Source organism: Zalophus californianus, chromosome X (genome assembly GCF_009762305.2).
Source record: "Zalophus californianus isolate mZalCal1 chromosome X, mZalCal1.pri.v2, whole genome shotgun sequence".
In the NCBI taxonomy this organism is placed as follows: Eukaryota; Metazoa; Chordata; class Mammalia; order Carnivora; family Otariidae; genus Zalophus; species Zalophus californianus.
In genome coordinates, this window is record NC_045612.1 from 48286671 (window position 1) to 48299203 (window position 12533).

A 12533-nucleotide genomic window follows, 5' to 3' on the forward strand; every position below is an offset into this window, starting at 1 on the left:
GGAGTGGGGATATGACATAATTTATTTAACCATGCCCTATCACTGAATCATTGAGGTTTTTTTCAGCACAATCAATACAATAATACCATTTGAATTATCTTTTTATATATTGCAAGTATATATCTTTAGGTTAGATTTCCATCTGAAGTATAGCTATTCAAAGAGTATGTGCAGCTCTAATCTTGATTGATATTGCCAAATTGCCCTCAAAATAGCTGCATCAATTACACTGTCTTTACTACTCTATCAGAGTGCCTTTTTTTCATATATACATCTCAACACTGAGAATCTTCTTCATTTTTGCTAATTCAGTAGTTAAGGAATGGTATTTCATTCCATTGATTCATTTATTTATTTCTTTACTTGGTTTTAATGCTATGAATATGATTAAGCAGCTTAGCATAAGGCTGACTATTTGCTTACCTCACACATACAGTTTGAAAGGTCCTTTGTTATAGTAAAGGAAGAGGAGAGGAAAAAGCAGTTGCAGATGGAGTGGCATCACAGAGCATGTCTTATTATTGAAATGACTTTTCCAGTGGTTCACAAAAGCGGTCTGGGGATAAAGCCATCAATCAAAATCCGCTGTTACCATTATTTCATGAATTTTGATAACTTCATACTATTAAGACTCATGGTGACTGCTGGAAAAAATGGAGTCCTACACCCTGGAATTTAGTATGATGATGACTTAGGATGGTGAATGCAGCTTCTTCTTATAAGTTGCTCTCAGGCCCTGGTAAGCTCTAAGTGGAACTTACAGTTGCCCATGAATATAACCAGCTACTGGTGACTTTTTTCTCTTTACAGTTGCAACTAGAAAGAATTGCACATGCTTTAATCTCACAAATTGTCTTTACAGGGCATGAGCAGAATACTATTATGTCCAGGATCCTTTAAAAGTATTTTATAAGAGGGGTATAGAGAAGGAAATAGTGATGTTTCAAGTGAGGTTAAGAAAGGGAAAAAAAATCAAAGGTCTGCATTTGAAGACCTGCTACACCTAAATGTCAGGTAAAGTTCAGAGAGAGATTTATTATGACAACTCTAAAGAAAACATATCTCTTGTCTAGGCTGATGTCTTCAATTCTGTTTATTGTCTTTTAGGCATTAGCATGCTTTCCAAAAGCCATGCCAACCAAGTCTGCTTAATACACAGTTTGTTCTTTTACATCTTCTACACATGACCATTCCCAGGCTATAGATACCGTACTATTCAAATCAGGCCAGTGTGTAGAGGAGCTGAGAGGGGAGCATGCAGGAACTGGGGGTACAGAGGAAGGTGAGCAGGTTTTATTATGTATCACCATCAGCTCTGTGGTGACCTTGGAAATTTTGCTTAATGTTTCAGTTTTCAAATCTCTTAAGTGAGGCAGTGAATTAGCTGGGAACACGGTAAGATTATAAAAGCATTATAGTGGGTATTATCATGACCACATACTAAATTGAACTTGATCAAGTAAGCTTCTAATAAAGGGCTATACCAAATCTTTTTTCCCCTTACAATAATTTTTTAATTTTGTATCTTAATGAGCAAACTAAAAGTCATATCATAACAAAGAAAAAAAAGCTAGTACTTTCCCTTTTAAATGTAGACGGTTAGTATAACATAGCGGTTAAATGCATTGGCTTTGGAGCCAAACTGCCTGCCTTCATATCTTGGCTCTGTCACTTACAAAGTGTGTGACCTTGGGCAATGTCTCAGTTTCTTCATTTGTAAAATAAGAATGATAATTGTTCCTAACTCATCCATAGGATTAATGAAGATTAAGTTAGTTAATACAGGTATCTCCTGCTTTTTAAAAAATATTTATTTATTTTAAAGAGAGAGAGAGAGAGAGAGAGAGAGCTTGCGCATGTTTATGTGCACCAGAGGGTGGAGAAGGGCAGAGGGGGAGGGAGAGGAAGAAAGGGAGGGAGAGGAAGAGGGAAAGAATCCCAAGCAGATTTGGACTGAGGGTGAGTCTGACATAGGACTTGATCTCAAGACCCCAAGATCATGACCTGAGCAGAAACCAAGAGTCTGATGCTCAACCACCTGAGCCACCCAGGCGTCCCTCCCCTGCTTTTAAAAAGTTCACATTATGCCCCTTTGCTTTTAAGAAAGAGCTATGTTGCTACTTGTTTTCACTAACTGAAAGAAATTCACTTAGCATCTCAGCATCAAGTTGCCATAGCGTCAAACTGTGTCTGTGAGCATCGGTGTTTTATCTCCATTTATGTTGTGCATCCATTAGCAAGATGTGTCTTAAGGTATCAGAAAAGCCTATAAAAAGTTACTTTTTGGGGTCTGGGAATGCTCAAAAAATTTTCCATATAAACAAATTTCTTTTCTTTATGTCATTTGGGCTTATGAAAGATTTCATAGGAATCCTCTACTTTTGGATAGCAGGGAAAACCTGTAAAAGAAAAGCACTTTGTGGTGGGGAAGAAGAAAACAATAAATGTCCATTATTATTGTTGTTATTATTAATTAAAAATGTTCTCAGGAGCTAGTATGTGTGAGAGCAAGGAATGGGGTGGCATTCCTTCAGTCCCATCAGGGAGATCATATTTTGGATGGTGGTGTTGTTGACATGTAACTCACTAATTATTCTGACCACACTATTAAGGTGTTTTGCAAAGAATATGTCAATGTTATTAAAAATGTATTCCTTGAGCTATTTACAGCAGAATCACCAGGGAAGGGAAAAACTGATAAAATGCACATCCCAGAGTTTCATCACAAACCTGCAGAATCAGAATTTCTGGGCCTTGGATCTAAGACTGTACATTTTTAAATAGGCACCCTGGGAGCTTCTGATGCAGACTAAAGTTTGAGAACCACTGGATCAGGCTATGTTTAGATATGGTTTGATCAGAGCCTAGTGAATAGCTAGTAACACTGACAATAATGTGAAATGGCATTAGCATATGAATTCATATTCAGCTTAACCAGGAGGTGCTCTGACTTCACTTTACTTCTGCTCTCAGGCTAATGAATAGTCTTTTTTTGGTAATTTTTGAACTCAAATGGCAAGATATCCTGTTTCTGGGCATCATAAACAAATTTAAAATTCCTAGTTCTGTAAGGCTTTTGTCGAATAAATTTTTGATGCTGGCTGTAGCTCTCAATTTTGCCAGTAGGGAGCACAGTAAGTCTATTGATCTCAGGCTTTGTATAACAAAGAAGTCTGAGGTCTTTTTCTCTATTTTAGTATAGAAATCTTCTCCTGGGGGTTGGATAATAGGAGACAAGGGCTACTTCTGCATGGGGTAGGAATGTGACCTTCGGAGTAGGATTGCTCATTTTTCAGATGACACAGAATGAAACTTTTAATTCTATAAATTTTATGTCTGAAAAATATGGTCTCCTAGACTTCCTACTCTATAAAATGAAAAATAGCCCTTCTTTTGTGAGTAACATGTATTCCCATTGAGCATTTTGGAATAAGGTGTGAAATGTAGAGAAATATGTACAAAAAGTTATGAGATGTTGAATCATTCTAGTTTTTAAAACAACATGCTTTAGCATGTGAAATTAGACACCTGGAGGGAAATACCTGAATGCTTGATGAAAGATAAATTTCAATTTTCTATGTTTCAAGGTGTTTTTTTTTCTCAGTTCCTATAGACCATTTAATTATTATCTAAACAGAAACTGGAAGGGCAAGCATTTGAGGGCTTTGAGGAAAAGCTAAAACAAATCAACTTTCCCTCCCCTTCTCTCAATCCCCCAAAGTCAAAATATCTGAGACTATGGTAGCAATACTCTCAGATGAAAACATTTCTCAGTGTTTTCTGTAAAACCTTTTATAAAGGATTTGTTCATTAATAAAATGTAGACACTAGAAAAACAAGTTTTAGAAAAAAATTGAACCCAATATCAAGACAAGTGGAATTTCTGTGAAGAAATCTCTCAGTATTTGAAGTGGGCTTCATTCTTAAGATGCCTAAATATAATACTGAGTCAAAACGCTGGGGAATGTTGGTTAATATTTATTGAATACCCACAATGAATGTGCTGTAGGGAATCAATTTGTGTTGGTTGGCCCAAAGACTGTAAATAAGTTTCAAACTAATAAATTTTTTTTTCCTCTGGTGGCTTAAATAGTCATCCAAGTTTCTCTGAATATAAAGGTTTATACTCCTGGGATTGGTCTATAAATTGGTTACAGCCTTTTATATCTCCAAAGCTCTATTCATAAGGATGATGGATGGGATCCATTAATAGTGCACAAAATGAAGATTTAGAAAAATAAGTGTGGATTATTGGCTACTTGAAAGAAAAGGGAAATTTCCCTGGGTGACAGTAAAATAAAACTTGTTTTCTCTGGCCTCGGATTCTCACATCTGCTCTGTGTATGATGTGTCATGAAATTTGCTCTACTAGACACATTTTGATTCCCCCTAATGTAGAAGATGAACTTTCTCTAGTCAATTTAAGTCTGTCAAGACAAAACCTCTTTGATGAATAATATTCATTTTGTAAAGGTCTTACTCCAAAAACTCATAATGGTTTTTGAAAAGAAAAAACTGTCCCCATACTTTTCTTCAAAATGGTGCTCTACTTTGATTCCAGTAGAAGAGCTATAGTTATTTGAAAGTTTTTCTTCTGTCCTTTTTCCAACCAATTCTAAATCTTTTAGGACCACCTCCCCTCTTTGCTGACAAAAATGAAAAACGAATAAAAGCCTTACAAAAGATAGTAGTTAATGAAATTATTTGCTTTGTGACCCACTATCTTTGGGCATGATCTACAGACTATAGCAATTTCATACCATTGTATCAACCTAGACATGTGGGGTTAGTCCTCAGCAAAACTGTGAAGTGAGCAAAATTGGTTTTGGCTCTTCCTACCCTCAGCCTTTCAACCTGTAGTGCCTTGACTTCACAGAGTCCTGTGGATACTTTCCCTTAACATATCTTTTATTTGTTTTCTCATTAGTGTTTTTTATTTTCTTTACTTATGGTCACCTTCTTCAGAGAAAAAAGTTCATCATATAAACTGGTTTGTGATCATATAAAAATGGGTCTTAATTTGTTAAAGTTTTACCACTTTTCAAGTAGTATATTTACATTCAGAGATTTTGAAAGACAGCAACTGAATACAAAAGGGTTGACTTTAAAATAATAGAGACTCTAGAACCTATAACAAATAACTAGGTGTGGCCAGCATTGGCAGTTGCCTCCCCCAGCATAACTTCTCTTTCTCAGTAACAGAATCATGATTTCATTTGGTGTGGTAAGGCGCCCAGATCAAAGACGATTACCAATCTCCTTTGAAGCTACGTTTGGCCATGTGGCTAAGTTCTGGCTTATAACATGTAAGTTAAAGTCTCCCTAAAGATAGAGGGTGGCCTTTTGTCCTGCTCAGCTTCTTTGTGATGCCAGTCTGGAATATGAACATGATGGCTAGAACTGGAGTTAGCTCAGATCATGAAATGACCTTGAGAATGGAAACTGCATACTGAGGATGGTGGAGCAGAAAGATAGGTGCAGGGGCTCCTGGGTGGTTCAGTCGTTAGGCGTCTGCCTTCGGCTCGGGTCGTGATCTCAGGGTCCTGGGGTCGAGACCCGCATCAGGCTCCCTGCTCTGCGGGAAGCCTGCTTCTCCCTCTCCCACTCCCCCTGCTTGTGTTCGCTCTCTCGCTGTGTCTCTTTCTGTCCAATTAATAAAAGAAAGATAGGTGAAAGGGTCAATTGACTGGACTGCCTGGACTGCCTACTTCTACTTTGTTTAAATCATGTCATTTTGGGATTTTCTGTTATATGTCGCTGAACTTGATCTTAAGGAGACAGAAAACAAATATCTTTGGGAAATCAGGGATTTGTGGTATCTCTCAGCAAAATTGGTAGGTTGATTCTGATTCACTGTTGGCTTTTGAAAGAGAGAAGTTCTCTGAGAGCATACGTAGAATTCTTGCTCTCCTTCTTAAATTCTTCTGAAAAGCTCTGTCTCATACTTTCTTAACTGTTTAGAAGGTATAGATCTTATCAGGCCAAATGTATTGTAAATGACTAGACAATAAAGAAAATAACTTATTTTCTCCCTGCCATGCCACCGTGTCTAGCAGAATAGAATGTTGGGTTCTTCATATCTTGTAGATCATGTTAGTGAAACAATTACCCTAGATTGACATGTATTAGTAGAAAGATACTCTCAAAGAGATAAGTAGTTTGGAGGAACAGGAAATGTAAAAGGTCAACCACAAACCATTCTGATCTAAACGTGATATGATTTAGCATAACCAAAACATCAAAAGCTATTATTGGGAACACGGGGATTTACATCACAGTGGTGCACCAGATAGATACACATGGCTAGAGCGACATGGCTGTGAGTGGCAACCCCCGCCACAAGGAATGGATTTTAGTGGACACAGTAAATTTATGAGCTGGCATGCCATATGGACCCCTTTGCAAAATAAATAAGCTCAAATCCCACTGTTCTATTTGTAGCTAGTCACATTGTTGCTTTCTCCTCTCTACTTCAGCAACTTAACCATAGCTAGGGCCTGTACCCTAAATCTCCTACCTTTGGCAAGTTTCTTGTTCTTGGCTCACTCACTGATGACTGATACGGGTATGAGCCTGAATTGTGTTTTAGTAGCCAACATCTCTGTAAGTAAGACCAGGAGAAATATTGCTGTCAGTGGAAAATTCAGAATGGCAAATGATAGCATCAGCAAGGAAGGATAAATATAGACAGTATATTCATATCACTTGTTAGGCTAACATCATCTCAGCACTGTGGAATTGCTCGTTTTTTTGTTTGTTTGTTTGTTTTGGTTGAAGGATTTATTGTGGCTTAGTTATTTCCTTTGGTTCAATCGGCCTCTTTCTGAGCCCTTTTAGCAAGGACAATAGGTCTGAGATTCAAATAAGTGAATGGAAGAAAAGGTAGGCAAATGGAATTCAAATATCAAAACAGTAAGCATACAAGTGACTCTTCACTCATTAAGTTACACAATGCCAGAGTTGCCTATTAATCTAAATAAATGATCAATGCAGTCCTTGGGTAAGCAGCTTTCATGGGAATTAATTAAAGATACCAGAGGAGACTTAGGAGCAGGACTTTGGAACGAACCACAGACCATATTTTTTGTGTGTGTACAGTAATACCTGGTTTTTAATATGGAGCCACTTTTCTTTCTTGTTAGGGAACAGCATGTTGTCAGCAAAATTAAGCCCCAGAATGAAACTTCTTCAAAAAAGGAAAGCCAAAATGAAATCATTTTTTAAGGGTATAAATAAAATAGATCCACGCATTTCCTGACAGCCTGAATGAGAAGGTCCATATTTATCTCAGTAAGCTTTCAGCGTTAGACTTGAGGAGCCAAAGTGACAGTTTTGGACTCAGCCAGACAGTGAGCCTTATATATAAAGACTCAAAATAGATTTCCTTTGCCCCTAGTCCTGCCAAAGAGCCATTTTAGGTGTGCAGGAAGGCGCTGAGCACACTAATGCATAGTGCCCTTATGCTGAGTGGGAGCAATGGATGGCTTTGCCTCACCTGACTTCTCTTGATTGGAATTTAGATCCCCAAAGAATCTGAAAGGTAATATGATATTTCTTGTGATTTCACGGCAGATGGGCTTTTTGCCTTTTTTTTTCTTTTTTATACATGGAATCGTTGAAAATTGAGAAGAAAATGCAAAAAGCCTGCATTATAATGGAAATAGATAATCGAGCTGTGGGCAATCATTGATGCTTTTGATCATTCTGGGATTAGAAGAATTCTTCATACTTGTAGAAATGGACTGTGTCAAAAGATACAGAATACAAAAATGGATTTAAGTAAGATAGGAACTTTCATCCTAAAGTTCACTAGAACTCAAGGCCTTCTTTCTCATTGCTTTCAATAAAAAAAAAAAAAAAATTGGAAGAGGCCCCAAAAATGAAACAAGACGAAACCAGAGAGGGGGACAAATCATAAGAGACTCTTAATCTTAGAAAACAAACGGAGGGTTGCTGGAGGGATGGGGGGATGGGGTAACTAGGTGATGGACATCGGGGAGGGTATGTGTTGTAATGAGCACTGCGTATTATGTAAGACTGATGAATCACAGACCTGTACCCCTGAAACAAATAATACATTATATGTTAATTAATTGAATTTAAATAAAAATAAATAAATTAAAAAAATTGGAAGACCACCTATATGTTTTTGATACTGTGCTAGGTTCTGGACAGAGCAAAATGGGAAAGAGTATGGGCCCTCTTCTAAAATTTGCAAGTTAAACTCTTATGTAAATGATGTGTTCATTGAATTATATATTAACTTACACAGGCACATATTGAAGCAGAGAGGATTTAGGTTTCATGTTTAGGTAAGAAAAAAGTGGGTTTTTACAATTTCATCAAATTAGTGAGAGAAAACTGTAAATGAGATGGGATGACTGCACAAATAGAGCATGAAGCTAATGCGACTGAGACAAGCAAAGGAGTGGGTAGCGTAGTGGGAGCAGAAAAATGATATGAGGTGGTGCTAAGGGTGCTTTGAGGAAGGACTATCTGAACACAAGGTAGGCCTAATCCTTAATGTAGTAAGTAGCTATTACAGACTTACAAAGGGAATGGAGTTCATAAAATCTTTAAGTGAAAAGTCAACTGTATCTAAAAGGATTTGCTCTAGTTTCAGCCTACAGCCTGGGGACTTCAGTAGGGAGGACATTGTGACAGCTGGGGCTTAGATCATAAGCATAAGTGAGGGGTGGTTTAGGAGGACAAACTGGCAGTATTTGGTGAGAGACTGTAGTGGAGGACAGGGAACATTAGAATTACTGCAAGGTCTCTGGCTTGGGAGGTCAGAGTAACTTTGGTGTCACTTCTTATGCTGGGGAGACTGGGCTTAGGAAGGGGTGGTAATAGGAAAAGAGGCAGGGCTAGCTTCAGTGGGGCTGATCTGAGGGCAGTACAAGGCATGATGTAAGGAGTCTGCCCAGTACTCAGGGGAGGGGCAAAAATCTACAGCAGGAGACAGATACTACACTTTCTCTCTTTCAGCCTGGCTTGGGCCTGTATGAGATGACAGACTAATGTGGTTGGTTTTGTTTGTTTGTCATTTTGGCTTGTTTCATTCTTTCTTTTTTTTTTTAAGATTTTATTTATTTATTTGAGAGAGAGAGAGAATGAGAGAGAGAGAGCATGGCAGGGGGTGGTCAGAGGGAGAAGCAGACTCCTTGCTGAGCGGGGAGCCTAATGTGGGACTGGATCCTGGGACTCCACGATCATGACCTGAGCCAAAAGCAATCACTTAACTGAGCCACCCAGGTGCCCGTGGCTTGTTTCTTTCTAAACATGAGATGATTTGAATGGTTCTTTAAGGATGTCCCTTGTATTTTCTTTTGAACTCACGGTCTGCCTCATTAAGGGGGATCACACTTTCCCAATGTGAAACTATGTGCAGGTTGAGGTCTCTCACTTGATGAAGAAATGCTTCCTTAATTAAATAATATGAAGAGGAACTCTTAGCCCTAAAATATGACATGGAGCTTTCTATACCACGCGTGTGTGTGTGCATCTGTCTGTGTGTTTATGCACATGTATATAGCATGCCCTATACAATTGTAGTTATGTCTAAATTTCTGTACTTTGGCTTATAAATTTTGGGTGTCTTATTTTTCTTTGGAAATAAGGAGTATACCTTCTACTTCATTTGTACCCCACAGAACGTAGTATATATAGTACAATGTAGACCACATAAAATTGCATGTCTTTGGAATTTAAAACTATTGGCTGATCTTAAAAACCATTGTTAAAAATGAATAATTTATTTAAAAATAATAATAGAGAACATCATCAAGTCTACACAACCTCAAATTAATCTCATATTTTTTTGCATTTTTATATTTCAGCTATAAATTAATGTTTATTATGATAATTGAAGTATTCCAAAATTCTCAGTTGTCTTCTAAATCATTAATAAAAAAGAAAGTATTTTCAGTGATGCTGCATTTTTAGATTTGTGAAATTGCTCATTCTGTGAAAACTGGTAATCCAAGTATGGCATGTATGCTAATTATCAATTAATGACTGGCTAATTTTAACTCAGCCTTGGGCAAATCTGTTTCTATTTGCTTCCTCAACTATTAAAAAGGGGGAAATGACTCCTGGCCCGCAGGCATCTTGGTAAAGATTTTGCTCTTTGAAAATGCTTTTCTGATGGAAAGTGCCAGACAGATATGCTCATGACCCATTAACTTTGAAGTTGAGCAAGAAGGGGCTAGAGTCAAATGACAGTAGAAGGTGTGACAGATTGGTAGACAGAAATTTTGAAACTAGAACTGGCTGGGACATCAAGGTTAACATTACCCTCTGACCACTGCTTTTTCTCTCTCCTTTGCCCCTTTTCTCTTTCCCAAGCAAAGTATTGGGGGATGGGAAACGAGGCCTTACCCTTCCTTTAAAAAAGTGGCATACTGCTAGTTCCTTGTGGTTTTGGAGGGGGGAAAAATCCCATTTGATTCCCCAGCTTGGTGAGTTCCTATGATGCCTGTTTTTGTGAATGATATTTATGGATCCCCCTTTCCAGACAATTGCCTTGGAAAGTTATGTAACCAGATACTGATCTGAAGAGAAGACAGACCTGAAGGTTATAAAGTGTTGAATTTGTCCAAAGTTGAGTTCTTGTATACAGGAGGAGAGCCTGGGACCCTTTTTGCTAGGTTAGCTTTCTCCTTTGCTGAGTCTGAGCACTTGGAATATTTTAGTGCTGGCCTGCTGTGACTCACTGCCTGTCCGGCAGCTTAACAGCTGCTTGAGCAAGACCACAATATGTCTCTCAGATAATTTAACATTGGGGCTACGCACAAAAGGACACGTTTTTATGCATCATTTATGGGGACAATTTATCATCAGTCCCTCATTTCCACTTTCTCAATACAGCATAGTAAACTATGGTATTTCAGAATCCTTATGCTTTGTCCTTTCCCACTCCCCAAACCTGATACAATGCCAGTTTCCATCATTGTCATCCATGTTAGACAGATCTGCTCCATTTCATTTGCAGGAAACATTCTTAGCAAACACTTACCCAGTGTGTTCAGCAGCAATCAGGCCATTGATGATGATGTAGAAGTTTATTAGAACATGAAGAGAGGAATTACCTACAAGTAATTCTGGAGTGCTGGCTACTAGGAGCCAAATGCCTCATAGGCAGAAATTCATTGAATAGCATGCATTTATTATATGTTGGCTGCCAGAAGTTTAAGCACTTGAGCTCAAACTTGCTATTAGACCCTCCCCAGCATGCGGGCCACCCACCAGTTGCAAGGCATGATGACACGACAGATAACCCGCCCTCCTTGGTAGCAGTATGGATACGGGTAGTAACCTAGTAAGGGTTCACAGACGCGGCGGCAGTAGCGGTTGCCTCGACGGCAGTAAATACAACAATAACCTCTCTCATCCAGCATGGGGTCAAATTCTATTCCATTTTCAGTCTGAAAGAAGAATAAACCAGGGTTGGAGGGGAAGGTTCACCAAGAAGAGGCCCACCAAGCAGGGAAGGACTACAAGACTACATGAGTTGGGGACTGATGAGAAGTTAAATTCCTTAGTCTGATCAAAATCTTGATCAAGATTGATTATGAATGAACCTTTTAGGGATTCCATGTTTCTTAAATATTTTTTTTGTTAAAACAATGAACATTCTCCATTTAGTGACTTTGATCTAGGGGTAGTGAGTTTTTTGAGGGCTCTTTGCTATCCCTCTAACAAGAGTAACACGAACGTAACTCACATAGTCATTTATTGGAAGTTCTTCCTCACTTGCTTGTCTGGCATGGCGGGTCTTTTCCACCTTCACTTGAGGGACCACCCACTGCTCGTTTTGTTCAATGCCTTTTTTTTCATTGGTAGGAAAGTGAAGATCTTCACCATCCTCCTCAAAGTCTTGTAACTCTGAAACTAAGGTAATAAACACAAAGTTGTGATTCACCTGCTTTGCAAATGGTTCCTGAAAGAAGTGCTTGGGGTTATGGTGTTGGGAATAGAGTTTTTCATTGTGTCTTCTCACTGCCATCATTTAGGCAAGCGTGAACCACTTTTCCAAACTCCTACAGCTGCAATTTTAAAGAGATTTCCTAAAACAAATCTGACTATTCTAATGTACACGAACCTATTCTTTGCTCATTTGGCATCAAACACTGCTTTGCCTTACTAGCATCCTAATTTTAAAGATGAGGATGGCACCTGGGTGACTCAGTCAGTTGGGCGTTGGACTCTTGGTTTTGGTTGGGATCATAATCTCAGGATCTTGGGATCGAGCCCCGTGTGGGACTCCATGCTGGGTGTGGAGTCTGCTTGGGATTCTCTCTCTCTCTCCCTTTGCCCCTCCCCCTGCTCACATTCTCTCTCTCTCTTAAATAAATAAATAAATAAATAAATAAATAAAATCTTTTAAAAAATGAGGACAGGGAAACTAGGTGTCTCCCATGATGATTTTACCTATGATAGGTGCTCAGTAAATATTTTTTAGTTCCTGGATTTGATTCGGTGCCCCCTGTCTTCCTCCCTTTCCCCTTCTCTTTCCTGTCTTAAATTAAAAA

The 12533-nt window shown here is 38.5% G+C and overlaps 1 protein-coding gene across 3 annotated transcripts in view; it reads right to left on the reverse strand.

The window, feature by feature from the left end:
• Positions 1–11042: 11042 nt before the first annotated feature.
• TNMD (tenomodulin) overlaps positions 11043–12533 on the reverse strand; it is a 189270-nt gene continuing 187779 nt past the window's right edge. For all 3 annotated transcript variants that reach the window (XM_027608500.1, XM_027608498.1, XM_027608499.1), the window contains exons 6-7: positions 11726–11892; positions 11043–11426 (exon numbers count right to left, since the gene is read on the reverse strand). In XM_027608500.1, the coding sequence (XP_027464301.1) occupies positions 11217–11426; positions 11726–11892 (377 nt within the window). In that variant the 3' untranslated portion in view covers positions 11043–11216. The remainder of the gene's footprint in view (positions 11427–11725; positions 11893–12533) is intronic.